The sequence below is a fragment of the Myotis yumanensis genome, unplaced genomic scaffold (assembly GCF_028538775.1).
Source record: "Myotis yumanensis isolate MYYU_CA2020_CCGP unplaced genomic scaffold, mMyoYum1.0.hap1 SCAF_16, whole genome shotgun sequence".
Taxonomy (NCBI): domain Eukaryota; kingdom Metazoa; phylum Chordata; class Mammalia; order Chiroptera; family Vespertilionidae; genus Myotis; species Myotis yumanensis.
The window spans coordinates 2,903,343-2,922,749 of record NW_027223767.1 but is presented as its reverse complement, the minus strand read 5'-3'; the positions used below and the strand labels follow the sequence as shown (position 1 = coordinate 2,922,749).

At 39.7% G+C, this 19,407-nt stretch overlaps 1 protein-coding gene across 4 annotated transcripts in view; it reads left to right on the top strand.

Moving 5' to 3' along the window:
- Positions 1-19,407, top strand: part of ULK2 (unc-51 like autophagy activating kinase 2) — a 105,218-nt gene that overhangs the window by 23,337 nt on the left and 62,474 nt on the right. For all 4 annotated transcript variants that reach the window (XM_070393761.1, XM_070393759.1, XM_070393760.1 and 1 more), the window contains exons 4-12: positions 1,250-1,282; positions 1,576-1,612; positions 7,129-7,302; positions 8,127-8,200; positions 10,254-10,355; positions 11,400-11,458; positions 13,467-13,549; positions 16,330-16,377; positions 16,714-16,802. In XM_070393761.1, coding sequence (XP_070249862.1) covers positions 1,250-1,282; positions 1,576-1,612; positions 7,129-7,302; positions 8,127-8,200; positions 10,254-10,355; positions 11,400-11,458; positions 13,467-13,549; positions 16,330-16,377; positions 16,714-16,802 — 699 coding nt within the window. The remainder of the gene's footprint in view (positions 1-1,249; positions 1,283-1,575; positions 1,613-7,128; positions 7,303-8,126; positions 8,201-10,253; positions 10,356-11,399; positions 11,459-13,466; positions 13,550-16,329; positions 16,378-16,713; positions 16,803-19,407) is intronic.

Here is a 19,407-nt window from a genome sequence, read left to right as displayed (position 1 = left end):
AAATGCACAAATTTTTGTGCACTGGGACTCTAGTACTTTTATAAAATCCAATAAAAATGAACTTTGAGAATGAAATGTAAAAGGCCCTACAAATGGTCCATAGTTTTTATTATTAGGTGTAACAGACATAAAATTATTTTGTTAAATTACTTTAAACTGTAAACAATTCTTACTCTTAATTTCTGTAGTTATTTCGTTGTGAGCCAGTACCACATAATTCGCCGTGGGCCTCACGCTCAGGAATACTGCCCTACACCTGCCTCTTGTTGCCCTATTGCTCCTTTTTCCATAGAATACCTTACTCTCTTTTTTTTGTATAGCAGAAATGGAGCTTTATTGAAGAACAAGTACAGACTCCCACGTGGGGAGGGGAAGAATCTCACTGCACAGACTCCCATGTCGGGAGAGGGAAGAGTCCCACAGAATGGACTCGCATATGAGGAGGGGGAGAGTCCCATAGAATACCTTACTCTTGAATTTAGGATCTTGGTGAAGCCAAGTGCTACTTGGAAGGGCTGTCTCTTGAGTCACATTTGAACAGTGGCTCAAGTTAAGCCATACGGAAACGGAAGCCCAATTTAAAATTTAATTAACATTATAAAAATTGTTTTTGAAGAATCAGCTAACCAGTCATTGAATTGCTTAACCAAACAACAGAACTGGAGCTATATTAATTTGAGAGACTGGGTAAAATTTCTCAAATCAGTTTGTTACCAAGATGTGAAGAAATGTTTTCAAGAGAATTCCCAAAAATTCCCAGATAATGGGATTGCTTCCAAATAAACATAAAAACCAGAAAAACAAAAATGAAGTATCCTGGATGATGTATTCCAGAAGCTGTGCATTTAGTGTTAGAGGGAGGATTACCAAGTCATTGTTCCAGACCATGAACCTTCAAAGTAGAAGTGCTTCCCTGAGGACTCTGGTTATGGTTATGGTTATGGTAAACTTATCATAACCGTAACCATAACCATGACCAAAAGATGAGTTTTTCTTTCGTTCTTTCCACGACCAGAATTGAACTTCTTGATGACTACATTAGTGTCAGCAAAATTTGATTTGGCTTTGAAGCTGAGATGCTTAAATCACTGTGGTGGGGATTTAAAATTTCACTTGCTAGTGGATATTGTGATTTATTTTTATTTGTTTAATAATGAACAAGTATAGTATTTTTGTTAAAGTTACTTTTTAAATTTGTGCTTAATTTTTTTTCTAATCTAAATGATGTTTTATGTTGTTTACTTTTCAGGAATTACCCAACTCTGTCTTCCTGGTGATGGAGGTAGGTAGTATATAAGTTTCTGCTTAATTTATTTCAATTCCTTTTGATTAATATGCACTTTAAAATTGAGAGTATATAATTATTTGAAATTTTGAATTAATAAAGTTGATTCAGTGATTTAGATTCTATTTATAAGGAAAATAGTCTTAAAATTTTTTGATTCTATACTTATGTTTTTCAGACTAGACTTACATTACATACAAATGAATTTTTAATTAAAATTAACTGGTAGTGGATTGGATTGATCTTGAACTGGTGTCCTTATTTTAATTACTCTTTCTTTTATATATCAGTATTGCAATGGTGGAGACCTGGCAGATTATTTGCAAGGTAATTTTTGTGTGTGTAAGTGTTCAATAGAGATGTACTCTAATCTGTTTAATTCTGAGAGTTACTTCTGAAATGCTATCTCTGTTTTCTGCACTTATATATAGAAATATTCAATAAACATTTGTGTATTTGCTTAACACATTGCGGACGGATCACGAGAATTCTCGCTTCATATTACACAGTGTTTTACAAAGTATCATACTTTAAAAAGATATTAGCTTGTAAGAACATGTAATAACTTCAAAAGGCAATGGGTATTTAATTTTAAAGTGTGCCTTTAACATTTATGTAAAACGTTGTTTTGTACTCGTTCAGTAGAAACTTACCTGGCCAATGGGTAAAGCTAGCAATAAAACTACTGGCCCACAATGGTTAATTATAGTCACTTTGCTGATTAACTATAGTCTGTTCTCATACTACACTGTGTATCGCTACTTACTTTATGTATGCCTCCCTTTGCTGTGTTGGAGAGGTGGGTCCCCTTCCCCAGAGAGAAAGAAATCAAATAGATTTCTCTTCTTCAGGGGTTGCCATCAGTGAACCTTCAGCCCCTGGCGTTTCTTTCATAATGAAAATAAAACTGTAATGGGAGAATGAATCCAAGAATATGTTGATTAATGTGAATGTTTTATGTAAATTAAAAAATGTTATAAGGGATTAAAAGTGACATGGACAATATTTTGTGGCACAGAGATAAGATTTTAGTATTAGATCGTTTTTGAAATTCTGTGTCCAAAATGTGTACATATAGGATAAGCATTCAGGTCAAATTGTCTTTCTCGCCAAAACCGGTTTGGCTCAGTGGATAGAGCGTCGGCCTGCGGACTGAAAGGTCCCAGGTTCGATTCCGGTCAAGGGCATATACCTGGGTTGCGGGCACATCCCCAGTGGGAGATGTGCAGGAGGCAGCTGGTCGATGTTTCTCTCTCATCGATGTTTCTAACTCTCTGTCCCTCTCCCTTCCTCTCTGTAAAAAATCAATAAAATATATTTAAAAAAAAATTGTCTTTCTCACAAGTATTTTTAAAAAATATATTTTTATTGATTTCAGAGAGAAAGGGAAAGGGAGAGAGAGAAACATCAGTGATGAGAGAGAATCACTGATTGGCTGCCTCCTGCACGCCCCCCACTGGGGATCAAGCCCACACCCACCCTGACCACAAATAGAACTGTAACCTCCTGGTTCATAGGTCAATGCTCAACCACTGAGCCACACTGGCTGGACAACAGTATTTTTTTTTTAATGATGTTAGAGGAGGTAAGCATCTACTTGATTACCCCTTAAAGATGCAAGAGAAATATGCAAAAATATCGTGAAAGGCTTATAATTCAACCTATAAATAGATCATGGGAACTGATGGTAAAAACACGAAGACATTGATAAATATACCCACAAAAAGTATGGACAGTATACCAAAGAGAAGCAGCATATTAAAGATGTTCAGTTTCACCTAGTAAACAGGGAATGCAGTTTAAAGTGAGATTGGTTCTGGCTGGTATCTCAGTTGTTACAGAGTGTCATCCTGTGCACCGAAGGGTCATGGGTTCGATTCCCAGTCAATGGCATGTACCTTAGTTGCAGGTTTGGGGAGTGTGTGGGAGGCAACCAATTGATTTGTCTCTCACATCAATGTTTCTCTTTCTTTCTCTCTCCTCTCTCCCCTTCCTCTTCTCCCTCTCTCTACACCGCCTTCTTTCCTCCATCCCTTCCATTTTCTCTAAAAATTGATGGAAAAAATATCCTTAGGTGAGGAATAACAACAACAACAAAACTTAAAATACTGGTGAAATTCAAAAGCTGTGTAGAAAATAATATAAAGAACACTGGTGCCCTAGCCAGTTTGGCTCGGTGGATAGAGTGTCAGCCTGCGGACTTAAGGGTCCTGGGTTTGACTCCAGTCAAGGGCACATGCCTGGGTTTTGGGCTCAATCCCCTGTGGGGGGCATACAGGAGGCAGCCGATCAATGATTCTCTCTCATCATTGATGTTTCTCTCTCTTTCCCTCTCCCTTCCTCTCTGAAATCAATAAAAATATTTAAAAACAAAAAAACACTGGTATCCTCCACTCCCACAATTAAAGAAAAGAAATTATAAATACAGATGCTCTGAAAGTCTTTCTGTAGCTCATTCCTGCCTACCCCTTTAGAGACAACCATTACTCTGAATTTGGTAGTTTATTACACATGTGTTTTAGTATTGTTCCCAACTCAGATTCTCTTTTTTAAAAATAAGTAAATTTGGTTAAAAAATTTTTTAAATGTCATTCTCCGGTAGAAAGCAGTGAGACAGGAACTTTTACTCACTACTCTTGGGAAGGAGTGGAGGCTGGAAGACTCAGTCTCAGTCTTGAGTTCCTTGACATTCTTAGTGATGTAGATAAAAGCACCTTTCTCTGGGGTCAGAATGAGTGGCAGCTTGTCAGTGCAGAGCCCTCATTAGAACATGAGTTTCCTTCATTAACAAAAGTTTAATTCACTCATATAGGCGCTAGTATTGGTGTAGCATGTTTAAGTTAGCTTGGCAGCACTGTGTCTGTGATATGAACTCTGTGTTTGATGTTGCAGAGCAATAGCGTTAGGAAGGAGACCGAAGCGTGAAGAGCTTACTTGGTCATGGGAGTCAGACAGGCCAGCAGGTTTGCAGCACTCTCACTGTTCACATTACTCATTGTGTCTGGTCTTGGTCAAGTTATTTAACCTCCCTGCTCCCTGTTTGCGCTGGTTCTAGGCACTTCTGCCATAATCAGCTTTTCCATAGACATCTTTGCTGCGAGCATTTTTCCCCCCCAAACATTTTTGCCAAATAAACAATTGCCTGTAGGCAATTTTGCAATGAAAAAGGTAAAATCATTCTATATAATAAAAGGGTAATATACAAATTGACCCTAATGGCAGAACGACCACTGGACCAGTCACTATGAGGCACACTGACCACCTCTTGGTCCCTTTCCCTGGCCGGCAGGCTTCGATCACCTGATGGCGAATGGGGAACCAGGGGTGGGTGGCGGGTGGAGGGTGGGGCCGGCTGCGGGCAGCTGGGGAAGATGGCCCTGATTGCAGGCCAGGCCAAGAGACCGTACCCGCACATGAATTTCGTGCGCCGGGCCTTTAGTGACAAATAAAAGGCATCTTTAAAAGGTTATAATGAAACATGAAAAAATGAGTAACAAAATAAAAAATCCTATTGTGAAATATGAAATAATTATATGCATTTAAAATGTGTGTATATTCATGGCAATACTGTGTAAATAACTGATTTTATTTTATGGATTGTAACTAAGCACTTGCCTTTATTCTGTGGGAAACGTGGGCTCAACCATATTCCCCCAAAGAAGGCCCACACCCTCTGTCTCCCAATGTACTGTATTTTAAAATAAGAAACTGTTGGGGCAAATCATCATCATCTGAAAGAAATGCTAACAATTTTAAGACCCCGCCACATCTACTTGGTACTGTGTAGGTCATTATGAGGGCTGGCTGTGATTTATATATAATACGAGAATGGGAGTAACAGCGAGAACTTCATCAGTAGAGCAATGAAACCTAACAGTAACAACAACAAAAAAACCCAAACTTTCCCCATTGGGGATCAAGCCCCCAACCAGGCATGTGCCCTTGACCGGAACCAAACCCAGGACCCTTCAGTCCGCAGGCCGATACTCCATCCACTGAGCCAAATTGGCTAGGGCTCTAGGTGTAATTTTGATGTGGTCATGGGAAGAGGTGAGCACACTGCTTACCTACTTTGTCATCTTGACCAGATCCCTGGAAATAGTATTTTTGATCTGAGGTTGGGAATCCACAGATGCAGGGTGCCAACAGTGTACATTGTTATAAAAGGCCCTGAAGGTCTATGGATTTTGTTATTGGCAGGGGGTCACCCCAGTGATACTGAGAGACAAGTGTATTGGGGTTTACTTTTCAAATATGTTTTATTGATTTTTAGAGAGAGAGGGGAAGGGAGAGGGATAGAGAGATAGAAATATTGATGAGAAAGGAACATAATTGATTGGCTGCTCCTGTACGCCCCCGACTGGAGATCAAGCCCACAACCCAGGTGTGTGCCCTGACCGTGAATCGAACCAGCAACTTCTTGGTTCCTGGGTTGACACTTATCCACAGACCCACCCGAGCCAGGCAATATTCCATAATTTTTAAACCAAAGGGATTTATTTTATTTCAAGATGTTAGAAAGATACAAAGTGTCATTTAACATGCCTTTAAGATGATTTTAAAACCATAATATTTCATTTGTTCCAAGTGTTAATGTTATTTTTAGCTTCTTTATCTTAATTGCATATGGAAAGTTTATATAGAACATATTCTAGAGTTATATGGATGATTTAGAGCAGCGGTTCTCAACCTGTGGGTCGCGACCCCTTTGGCGGTCGAACGACCCTTTCACAGGGGTCGCCTAAGACCATCCTGCATATCAGATATTTACATTACGATTCATAACAGTAGCAACATTACAGTTATGAAGTAGCAACGAAAATAATTGTATGGTTGGGTCACAACATAAGGAAGTGTATTTAAAGGGCCAGAAGGTTGAGAACCACTGCCTAACCAACTGAGCTACCTGGCCAGGGCTACTTGTGACTTTTAGATTCGTTGCAATAAGAAGTTTATATTTGTGTACTGACTATATTTGAGTATGTACTTATCTAAAGTCTTCATTATTAAATGTGCTATCCTGTTTGATTGTCACAGAAATCCAACGTGGCTGGTCTATTTTCAGCTTTTTATGGATGCGGGGTGGGCACAGCGGGATAATCTCCAGGGTCACACAGAAAGCAGGTGAGGAGCTAGGATTTAGCAGAGGCACCCTGACTCCAAACCAAGCTGTCCATTCAGCATTGCACAGTCCGGCGCACATACAGAAACACTGCAGTGTTTACTTACTGGATAACGACTACCCTCAAAAATAACATTCCTGCTACCTTTTTATAGTAGTGAAAACAGGTCAAAACATTTCTTCTTAAAGGTGTCTTTAGTTACGAAGGGTCCTGTGGTGGGACAGGAGTGTGAGTCAGGAGGGAGGTTAAAGGAGGCAGATGTGGGAACACAGTCTCCTGACAGGTCTAAGTGGCAGTAATGGCCAAGTCTCGCCATTCAAGGATTTCACCTGTTTTAAGTTTGTGCTCATAAAGTGGTTGGAATTAAATGTGGACATTGACCCAGATATTTAACTAAAATGAAGGAGAACTTATTTTTTGGCTTGTAGAGGGGACTCACATTTGTTGAGCACCTGTTATATTGAGGGAAATGAGAAAGGAAAAACAAACATAAACACCAGTGAAAACAAGATGCAAATGTAAATCAGTTCCCTTTACAACAAACTTATTAAAACTTTTGATATCTCTTCAGAGACTTAAATTACTAAAGTAAAAAAAGGGGAGAAAATTTGAATCCAGTTTCTTCCATGGTCTCCTTAGCAAATCACGTCTATTGCTAGCATGTACAGATGGTATTTGATTTTTCGTGGTTAAATATTTATGCGACTCCTTTCCTACCAGCTAAAGGAACTCTTAGTGAAGACACCATCAGAGTGTTCCTGCACCAGATTGCAGCTGCCATGCGGATTCTGCACGGCAAAGGCATCATTCACAGGGATCTCAAACCACAGAACATCTTGCTGTCGTACGCCAATCGCAGGAAGTCCGGTGTCAGTGGTATTCGCATCAAAATAGGTAAATGGCTGTGCAGTGTTTCATGCAAAGAACGTTTTTGAGACTCAGTGTTTTTAAATAATTATAGTTCAGCTTTGTGAGAATGAGTGATTTTGTGATGCACTTTGAAAGTTTTTATTGAGCTCAGTGAGGTATGAGATAGCGAACACTTTACATTATTGGCAGCATATGCTAAATTTTGGACAGGGGGCTCAGGTTAGGAATTCCAACAGGAAATCCTGCTCCTTCTCGTCCGAGGGAAGCTGAAGTACTGCAGTTGTTGGTGGCAAAGTCACAATCCAGTTCTACAACTCAGGGGATTTTAACATAAGAAATCTAAGAGACCGTTTAGTTCAGCCTTCTTATTTGGCAGGTTTTTTAGTGCTCTTGTATCTCAAAATTATTTGAAGCAGTTTGTAATGCTAGATTTTTTAAAAAACTTTTTTTATGATTTTTAGAAAAATAATTTCTTAGCAATATTTTTAAATTTTCTAATGTTATCTGATATCTGCTGGACAGAAACAGTTCAAATTCTACACCTGGTATTGATATTTAATGAGAGCTATATTAATGAGTTATGTATTTTAATTAGCGTTTTCCCTTGCAAAGCTTGGTGCTTTCTCCTTGGTTACAAAACTGTCAGAGCACTGACTTGTACAATTGCTGACTACTACTATTTCTTAGCTTGTCAAAATTGAAGTAGCTACTTTTTTCTTTGGTAAACAGTCTTATTCAATGGCTGTTAATTTCTTTTGTGCCCTCTTATCTCCTGAAGAATTACATGATCTGTGTTAAGTGTGAGCAAAAGTATCATTTGTTTTTCTTCTTTTTATTTTGTGAAATAGCGGATTTTGGTTTTGCTCGTTACCTACATAGTAACATGATGGCTGCAACACTGTGCGGATCCCCAATGTACATGGTGAGTGAGTGTCCGCGTTCTTGTGTGTTTACAGCTATAGCATGGTAAGTATAACGTTTGTTCCCAAGTAGGATGTCAGTTTTTATAGAGTCTGAATTGTTATTTATGCCACTAACATTAATTATGTTACTGATAATGCTATAATACAGACACCTTTTGCTTTAGCACAGTGGACTGTAAAAGTTAGTCATCTTTGCCCATTGGTTTTAATTTTGTTTTTTAATTAGTTATTGCCCTGGCCAGTGTGGCTCAGTTGGTTGAACGCAGTCCTATGCACCAAAAAGTCCCAGGTTCCTTTCCTGTCAGGGCACATGCCGGGTTTCAGGCTTGATTCCCAGTAGGGGGTATGCAGCAGGCAACCCATCACTGTACCTTTCATTTATGTTTCTCTCCTCCTTTCTCTCACTTCCCTTCTCTCTAAAATCAATCAATCAAAAAATATTTTAAAATAAATTAAAAATTAATTATTGTAGAAATTTCCTCCTAGATTAAATTGAAAATAAAAATTGATGAAGTATGGTCATGCTATACTTGATGTGTAATATTAGGAATACTTACAAAACACCTTTTGGGGCATCTCTTCAGCTGTAGGATATATTAATTTTTTGCGTATTGTCTCTCTTGATGAGATCCCTATATTGTAGAAGATTTTTTACTCAGTGTCACATTTAAAGCCGAACAATCTTAGCTTTCCTCTTTATTCTTTCATATGCGTATTGCCAGGTCTGATGGGATTAGGCCAGTGATGGCGAACCTTTTGAGCTCGGCGTGTCAGCATTTTGAAAAACCCTAACTTAACTCTGGTGTCGTGTCACATATAGAAATTTTTTGATATTTGCAACCATAGTAAAACAAAGCTTTATATTTTTGATATTTATTTTATATATTTAAATGCCATTTAACAAAGAAAAATCAACCAAAAAAATGAGTTTGCGTGTCACCTCTGACACGCATGTCATAGGTTCGCCATCACTGGGTTAGGCTATGAAACTTCTAAACTAATGTGAAGTATTACGCCTAGAAATATCCTGCATAGTAAATAAATGTACCTGTTTCAATTTTAAGTTTAAAATGGATTTATTTTTAATTAGGATTTTGTCTCATCTAAAATCAACTTTGAAATCAACTAGTAATCAAAGTTGAAAAAAAATTTACATTAGATTTACTTTCTTGATCATAATTTTACTGCTTACATACAAAATTTTTAACTTAATATAATTTAGAAATTATTTTGTACTTCTTGAGTATGAAATTAGTCCGGCCTTGGGCTAATAGCTTTAAAGGTAGAGATAGTGCTTGAACTGATTTTTAAAGGAAATTGACTCAATAAGAAATTTACAAGGGACAATAAAAATGTTATGCCTGGAAAATAAAATTTCACTATCTTTAATATATTTCACATTTCTGTTTAATGCTTGTCCTGATTGATGGTATTTTTAAAAAGCAGCATCTAATGAGAGGTGAGAAAATGGCTATAGCAAAGCAGCAGATAAATAAATGCCTTTGTTTTTAAGATAATTTTTATTGTGTTTTATAGTACAGTTTTTCTGTTATTTTAAAAGCTTTCAAGTGACAGAAAAAAAAGGAATAGTATAGCAAACACGAGTTCCTACCATCTATATTTAGCAAAGTTAACATTTTGCCATGTTTGCCTTGATTTCTTTTTTAGAAAGATTATTTCAGAGATGGTCCAAGTTTCTATTGTACCTCTCCCTTTTCCCATTTCCAACTTTTCTCCTCTCCTCCCCCAGAAGTAACCTCTATCCTGTAATTGCTGTGTGTATTTTTTTATTATTATTTTAGTACTCTTACTGTATTTCATAATATATAAAAATGCTTGTTTCTACAACTTCTTTTCATGCAACATTGTTTTTGAGACTTATCAGTAAATGTCAGTGTAAGAAAGTAGTTCTGTATTCATTACAGTTTCATTTTAATTAGGAAAATATTACAATGTTTTGTGTTTATTTTAGTTTTGTTTTCCAGTTAATTAATATGTGCATATTAATTATGTAAATAACATAATGCTCTCTCTTGAACTTTCTTACCCCAGGCTCCTGAGGTTATTATGTCTCAACATTATGATGCTAAGGCAGACTTGTGGAGCATAGGAACAGTGATATACCAATGCCTCGTTGGAAAACCACCTTTTCAGGTATCCTGACTTTTTCTTATGTGCTCAGTTTTGGGATCTTCTCATTTTGCATTTGCCTTTGACTTATAAAATGGAGAATACTTTGAAAGCAGTGTTTTTGATTCCTTTGTGACTTATTTTGATTTAGTTACAGGCAAAAACTGCTGTAGTGAGCCAAAACAGTTTTTAAAAATGTTTTATCTGCCTTTCCTTTGTAGTTGGACTGAGCTTGTTACAGGTTTTCCAGGGTATTGAAAACTAGTGGGTATGAATTGTGATGTCAGCGTTTCCGGCTTAGCCTGGTTTTGGGGTCTTGGAATCCAAGTAGGGCTACGGCTAGCCTGGGAATATCACTGGAAACTGTCTCCAGATAGTTGCTTAGGTTTTATGGAAATTATTTTGAGTCTGTCTCCCTTTCCTCCTTTGCCCTAACATCCTGTCAAAAAGAGGCCCTCTAGAATGTAATCGTGGTGATTCCTCTTGAGTTCGTATTGCATAATTGCGTAGAGGTTTTTTGAATATGAATGCTGGATCAAAGTGAATTTATTAGCCTAAGATGGTATTTAAAACTCAGTGACACAGCCAGGTCAGGCAGTTAATTTTTAGAGTCAGTTTGTCTGCACAAGCAGCTTCACTCATTCGGCAGCTCTTCTGGGAGGGTGCTGCTTGCTCCTGTGGAGAGACGGAAGAATAGCGGGATTCTTAGTTCTCTTCCTGGAATCCCTTGAAGGTCTTAAGATTAAAATACACCCTGATTTTACACAGTAAAAGTGTACCTGTTGGATAGGCCATGAACATTAGTTCTTAACCTCTAGAACAGTGGTTCTTAATCTTTTCTAAGTTTCAGGCCTCTTGAGTGTTTGACCTCAGTGCCCAGATATGTAGAATTTGCATATCATTTCACAGTTTTTATTAAGTTCCTGGTGGCCTCTATGGCTTGTTCAGCAGTCTATGGCTTCCAAGTTCAGAATCTATGTTCTATAGCAAGAATGTAAACATCAATCATAATGCTTTAGAATTTTTGCCCCTGTTATTTAGTAAATTAAACCTTTTTTTTTTTAACAGGCCAATAGTCCTCAAGACTTAAGGATGTTTTATGAAAAACACAGAAGCTTAATGCCTAGGTATGTTTTCATTACACTGAGCTTTACCCTTTGTTAATACAGTTATTTATTTGAACTCTTTCTGTTTTATGTATTGCCATTATTGAGCCTTTTTTGTCAATGACAATGAGAACATTTGTTATAACAGGAAATTAGAAAATTACTAGTGCATCATAGGTGCCTGTGCAGTGCTGTATCATTTTTCTTTTTTATATATATTTAAAAATATATTTAAAAGAAAAACTATGGGCCTGGCCTCTGTGGCTCAGTTGGTTGAGCATTGTCTCATGCACCTAGAGGTCTCCGGTTTGATTCTGATCAGGGCATGTGCCCTGGTTGCAGGCTCGATCCCCCATGTGGGGCATGCAGGAGGCAACAGATCTATGTTTCTCTGTCATCATTGATGTTTCTATCTCTCCCCGCCTCTCCCTTCCTCTCTGAAATCAATAAAACATATTTTGCTCAGCTGGTGTGGCTCAGTGGTTGAGCATTGACCTATGAACCAGTCAGTTGGTTTAATTCCTGGTCAGGGCACATGCCCAGGTTGCGGGCTCAATCCCCAGAAGGGGGCATGCAGGAGGCTGCTGATCAATGGGATCTCTCTCTCATCATTGATGTTTCTCTCTCTCTCCCTTTCCCTTTTCTGAAATCAATAAGAATATATTTAGTACTAGCTGGTTCCTGCGTTTGATTCTGGTCAAGGGCACATGCCTGGGTTGCGGGCTCGATCCCCAATAGGGAGCGTGCAGGAGGCAGCTGATCAATGGTTCTCTCTCTCATCATTGATGTTTTTATCTCTTCCTCTCCCTTCCTCTCTGAAATAAAAAATTTAAAAATATATATAAAAAATAATACAACATATTTTAAAAAGAAAAGAAAAACTATGGAAGTTATATTTGTTCTGTGAGAGGAAGGAGATGCAATCAGAATAGATGTACATAAAGTGGAAAATAAATTCCCGTTAGGCCTTCCCCTGCTAGGGATAATGAGAGTTTGCTGTGTATCCTTCTAAATCTTTCTTGTGCAAGTTCCTTTTGCACGTTTGAATGCTTGTTTATGTATATATATATTTATATACACATGTATAGTTCAATACAAATTACATCATATTTTGCAAATTGTCCTGCAACTTTTTCTACTCTACAGTGTAACATAGACATTGTTCAGCAACTACTGCATTCTTTAAAATGGCTACACAGAGTCTCATACTTATATATAATATCAGGTTTTGTTTGATCAGATGCTTGTTTTTATTTTCTGGTTACTACAAATAGGCATTGGTGGGGGGCACAAGGAGGGAGAGTGTACACACATTTGTGCGTTTCTTTCCGATGGAGCCCTAGAGTGGACCTGCTGGACTGAAGGTAGCTCTCCTGATTGGCTGCTCCTTGCTTATAGAGCACAGAGGGCGCCTCCCCGACACTTACCCAGGGGGGTGCCGTCAGACCGCTGCCTCACCAATGGGAAGGGCGGAGCGTTAGAGCTTACTTGGCATTATTCTCTGTCTTAGTGAGGTTGACTCTTTTTTATTTGTTTACTGTCCTTTTCGTAGTTTTATTCTGTGAATTGCATATTCCTACTATTCCTTTTTCAGTTGCCTTGTCTTTTTCTTGTTGAATTTCAGGAAGCTATATTATTTCTCACTTGTGTTTATTAAGCTCTGCCTTTTCCAGAAGGAATTGGAGGTAGCTCTTTTTTTAATAGAGAACTCTATAGTAACTGTTAGTCTCAGGTTGCAGTTGTGTTAAAACTCAAGATTGCCTTTGCTTGTGAAGTGCTTTCTTCATGTAGATATTCCAGCATTCCACAGGAGTGAGCACATAACAGGCATCATTCTCAAAGGCAGTTCCTTATTGTATGTTTTTTTTCCTTTGAGGATTGAGGCTTTACTATGGTATTGGTATGAGATGTAGTGTTTGTGAAATCGCATATACAGTTTTGTTTATCACATTTAAGGCAAAAGTCGCATAGTTAATGTAGTATATAAACTCACCACTTAGGTTGTGTGTTTTTTTCCCCTTTCCCTCAGCATCCCCAGAGAAACATCCCCTTATTTGGCTAATCTTCTTTTGGGTTTGCTTCAGAAAAACCAAAAAGATAGAATGGACTTTGGTAAGTAATATTTTCAATTTTCTCATGCTTTCTGATTTTATTTGTATATTCTGAAAAGATTTTTTTGAAAGACACTATAGAGGTTTCAGAAGAAAATTAAAGTCAGTTTCACTTTTCTTTTTATTTCTCTTTCTTTCACTTACTTTGTAAATATTTATTGAGTGCCTGCTATGTTTTAGTATGGGGGATAGAGTAATAAACAAAATCCCTGCCCTCATGATTCATATGTTCTAGTGGGGGAGAGACACAAACAAATTATAACTCTAATTCCTTGCTTTATTAGGAAGTGATGAGTACTGTGAAAAAAACTAAAAGAAGGAAGAGAAATGAGGGTGGGTGGGGATTAAAATTTTAAGGTAGTCAGTGAAGACCTTTCTGAGAAAGTGACATTGGAATAAAGACTGGATTGACGTGTGTGTGCCATGTGGGTGTCTCTGGGAGAGCTTTTCAGGCAGAGTGAGTAGCCATACCACTGCCCTGAGCTGGGAAGGTCGTATAAAGACTTGGGCTTCTGCTTAAAGTGTAATGGGGAGCCATTGGAGGGTTTTGAGCAGAGGAACGATTGGAATTGGATCTGACTAATGTGAAAAGGACCGGTTTGGTGCTTGGTGAGAACAGCCTGTGGTGGGGGCTGGGGGTGAGGAGGCAGGAGGAGGCTGGCAGACTCAAGGAGACAGAGAGCCACCATGTGAGAGATGGAGCAGCTTACACTTTGGCAAAAGCAAGGGAGGTGGGAAGAAAGTGGTGCATTCTGGATCTTTTTGGAGGTAGAGGCACTGCATTTCTGGATGGATTGGATGTGGGGTATGAGAGAAAGAGAAGACTTAAAGATGACTCCCAGGTTTGTGGCGTGAGCAGCTGGAAGGATGGAGCTGTCAGTTACAAGGTTGGGGAAAAGTGTGTGGCTAGAGCAGGTGTGGGGGCAAGATTAGGGTTTAGGTGGGACATGTTAAATTTAAGATGGCCATTTGGTATCTAAGTACAGATGTCACAGGCACCTGGATATCAGAGGGGAGTGGTTGAGGCTGGTGAACTATTTGGGAAAAGATCTGGAAGAAGGAATGGAGGAGAAACACCCCAGAATCCTGGCAGAAAAGTTCCTAACTTCAAAGAATGGGGTTTAGGGCCCAGGGCGGCACCTCCTCATGGCGGCCCTGGTGCTTGTGCTCCGCAGCAGCTGAGCTCCAGCGTGCATTGTGGGAGTGGGCTGTGGGGCCTTAGAGGCCACTGCCTGTCTCAGGATTTTATTTTATTTTTTAAAAAATATTTTTATTGATTTCAGAGAGGAAGGGTGAAGGGGAGAGAGATAGAAACACCAATGATGAGAGAGTATCATTGATCAGCTGCCTCCTGCATGCCCCACACTGGGGATGAAGCCCACAACCCATGCATGTGCCTTGATCAGGAATCGAACTGTGACCTCCTGGTTCATAGGTCGACACTGAACCATTGAGCCACGTTGGCTGGGCTATCTCAGAATTTTAGATGCTTAAGGTGGAAGCTACTATCATTGATTTTGAACCTTTCTTCTTTTATAATATAAGCATTAAAGCTAAAAATTTCCCCCTCAGTACTTTAATATATCACAGTGTATCTTCATATACTATTTTACCACCTAATGAAAGAACTTAGAGTGCTTAATATTATAGGGATTATGTAGTTTTTAAAGCTTTTGAGAGAACATTTACCCTTGAAACTGTTTGGGGGATAGTTTGTTAACTTGTTCTTATCAATCTTATGTAAAATAGCAGGACTCCAAAATGACAGACCAAAAAACCCATAAAACATGTTTAATGAAGATGCTTATCAAATTAACTCTAATCTTTATAAATTTTTTAGAAAAAAATGTGTTTGCTGTTTTTTCTGTAGTAATCCTATCCTATATAATAAAACCTTAATATGCAAATTGACTGAACTGCAGAACTACCGGTTGCTATTATGCACACTGACCACCAGGGGGCAGATGCTCAACGCAGGAACTGCCCCCTGGTGGTCAGCATGCTCCCACAAGGGGAGCGCCGCTCAGCCAGAAGCCAGACTCATGGCTAGTGAGTGCAGCAGCGGTGGCGGGAGCCTCTCCTGCCTCCATTGTAGGCGGGCAGTAATGAGCGAGGGGTCCCCCGACTGTGAGATCCCTGGACTGCCAGAGGGATGTCTGACTGCCGGCTTAAGCGTGGGAATCGAACCCTGACCTCCTGGTTCATAGTTTGATCCTTAACCACTGGCTGAACTACTTACTATCTTTTATTATCAGGCTTATTGTGTAGCTTTTATTCTTGGTGGATAGTGAAGAAATTAAATCAAATTAATATATTTTTTAAATAGTTAAAAAAATATTTTTTTGAAACCAGCTGCAGGACTACTTCTGGGATAGAAGGATAGAATTTAGTGTACAAATCAGCTACCTAGATTTTCTCTTAGGACAGTGAACAGCCATAGTTCAAAAGATGCGAGGAAGGGCTGGTCGCAGCCCAGTGCTCCTGGCTGGTCTGCTGAGAACACACACCGGAAAGCGGCTGCCTCAGTGCCTCAGGGTGTGCTGTGTTGGTAATGGATGTTTTGAAAATTCACAATTATTTTTAAATTTTCATTGATTAAGAATTTTGTATAATTTGATAAGTTTGATTTATAAAAATAATATGCTTTTACATTTAAAGGAAATGGAGGCAACATAAATGAGTTAATAATTGTTTATGATCTCTATGTTTACTACATCGACAAGATTAACCTATTTGCTAGTCAACGGCTGAGTAAGGTTGCGTTCTCATTTCTCATTACAGAAGCGTTTTTTAGCCATCCTTTTCTTGAGCAAGTTCCAGTAAAAAAATGTGAGTACCCACTTTTTGCATTTTTACTAAGGAGAGAATGCAAGCTTAAGGAAAACATTAGTATTTTGTATTACAAAATTAATTTTTTCTTGTGTTTTTCAAGATTTCATTGACTTTTTTTAAATACCTGTAGTTGTGTTTATTTCATAATAGTTCTGTTTTTTACTTCTAAAGCCAAATTGAAATAGTTTTAGTTGTCGCTGCATTTAACAAGTAGGTTAATGTGAATTTTTGGTCAACACAAACCTGTAGCAGTTTTGACAGGTTTTTCTGTTAGTCGAGTCATGTGGTTGAACTACAAAGTGGTGTTCCTCCTCTCCTGTGTTTTTCTGACAGCCTGCCCCGTCCCCGTGCCCCTGTGTGCTGGCTCTGCCTTGGGAAGCGCCTGCGGCAGCTCTCCGCCTTGTCGCTTTGCCTCTCCACCAGTGAGTTCTGGTTTTATTAAAATACTTGCAGTTGTGCTGCTGTCTGTTCACTGATGGAGCCTGTGACTACACTGTAGGTATGCTTCTTATATGTAGTGTTTGCCTGCAGCCGAGGCTTAGGTCCAATGGATCTAGCTTTTGATCTCCACCCTTTTTTAACCTCAGCAAGAAGTTTTATCTTCTGGCTGTTTTCCTCTGAATATTGAGTGTTACTCTGTTCTCTGCATGCCCTTGGGGTTGGGAAGGATGATACTTGCAAACCGAGAGAGCTTCTTACTTAAATCCTGGCGGATAGGAATTAATAAGACTTGTTTTATCTGAATGTCGTGAACAGTTTGGATAGTTACTATGCATGGAATGCCCGTGTGGAGGAGCCACCCTGGAGTCCGTCACTGACTTGGGCTCCCTTAGTTGTGGTCACTGGCCCTGCAGGGTTGGTCCACTCCAGCCTCTTCTTTCTGCTGAGGTTCCCAAGCCATTTCTTCAGGGCTTTCTTCCCTCCCCTCTGTGCTCCTTCCTGACCCTGAGAACTGCTCACTCTGGTCACTGCTGCTTCCTCTCCACTCCCAAGGCCTTCCCTTACCCTCTTCGGTATTTTCCCAGACCGGCCCTTCCCCAGATCTCTGTTGCAGCCTGGGAGGGTGGTGACCTTGAGGATTTTCTGCAAACAGAAGGTCCAAGGGCTCTTGTGTCAGCTATTGTATGTTCCAGGTTAGCCTGGTCCCATGAATTTCTTCAGCTCTGCTGGCAGGAGGGTGGGGAGCCATAAAAGGAGGTGCTGGTATGATTAGCTGGTTGAGGCCACTCAGAGGTCTAACAGTATGGGGCTCGGGAGCTTCATAACCCTTGCTTGCCATACTAACTAGGACAAAGGATGTAATCTCTCTAAACTGGTTTCTCATATGTAAAGTGAGTAAAATTTTCCTCCTTCATGGGGTTTTAAAAGGAGAAATGAGCAAAAGCACTTGCTGCAGTGCTTGACACACAATAAATACTTAGGAAGGGCAACTGCTATTGTTATTTTCCTGGGAAACCTAACAACCCTTAGCTAACGGGATGCTAGTCAGCATATGGCAAACATCCTTCTCAAAGCCCTGCAGACTCAAGCGGAATAGAACAAGCAGGTGGGCGAACAAGACTTCGTCATATTCCCACGAGTTAAAGAATGACAAGCCCTGGATTTGGAGTGACGGGATAAGTGGGGAGGGAGGGTATTGCCGTGGAAAGACCGTAGGCTTTGTTTGGAGTCGTCATAATTGGCCTATGCTGTGGCCGCCTGCTCATTCGTGACTTTGGGCCAGTCAGGTCCAGAGCTGAGCCTGGCTTCTGTATCTGTAAGATAGGCCTAATTAACCTTTGCATAAAGGCAACGTGGGTGATATGTGCAGGGTGCCTGGCATAGTGAGTACTTGATAAGCTGTAGCTATTATTATGAAGTAATAGATGTGATACGCATGACACATAATACAGAAAGCAAAGTTTATGCTAGAAAAAGGAAACAGGACGCATCTGTGGGAGCAGGAGTAACGGAGCCTGTGGGTGGTAGGATAACCAAGGGTTGAGGAAGAGGCCAGTGGGAAGGATGTTGAGCTGGAAATGGCTTTGCCTGGCGAGAGCATGGTGGTGTTTCTGCTGGGTAGGTAGCATTGAAAAGCAGAGCAACACAGGAGTGAGGCTTTGGGCTGCTGGGGAAGAGAGGACAGCGCTGACGAGAGTGAAGAGGCAAAGGAGAGAGGAAGCATATTGAGAGGAAACCCATTTTTAGAAGGCCTTTATGGAAAGCTCACGTTTAAAGTGACAATAAAAAGGGAAGCTGGAGAATAAAAGGAATGAAGGAATGTCTATAATTTCCAGTTGGTGAGATTAGAAAATGGCAGGTTTGATTGGTTTTTAACATAATCTGCCAAAAGTAAGATGATTTCATACATGCGTTCTCTCCCTTCCTATGACTGGAGTAGATTCTTACTCAGGGTTAATGCACACAAGTGTGCACATTCTTTTTTTTTTTTTTTTTTACTTTCACATGGCTATAGATTAAATGTTCTTTAGATGATATCTCTTTAATATGTATTATTTAGTTTTATTCATTTACTAAAAGCCTGCTTTGTGTGAGGTCCTGATTGATACTGATGAATGATATGACAGTAAGGAGTTTTAATTGTGCGGAGAAGAGGCAGGCTGACCAATCACTATTAAAAGCAGGCCTGTCTATGTCTTTATTGCCTGTGGGAATGTGGATGAGGGGCATGAGATCAGACCAAGAACTAAGGAAGGCTGCTCAGAAGAGGGCATTGAGCTGAGATTTGAAGGAAGAGTTAGCAAGGTGAATTAGTAAAAGAATAGTATTGTAGGCAGAGAAATCTTCATTCACGAAGTCACGGAAGCACAGCCCACTGAAGGAACTCTGTTGCCCTCCATGGCCACTTATATTCAAACTAGAGGCCCAGTGCACAAAAACTTGTGCACTCGGGAGGGTCCTTCAGCCTGGCCTGTGTCCTCTCGCAGTCTGGGGCCCCTTGGGGGATGACCACCTGGTGGCTTAGGCCTGCTCCCTGGGGGGATTGGGCCTAAGCTGGCAGTCAGACATCCCTCTGGCAGCACAGGA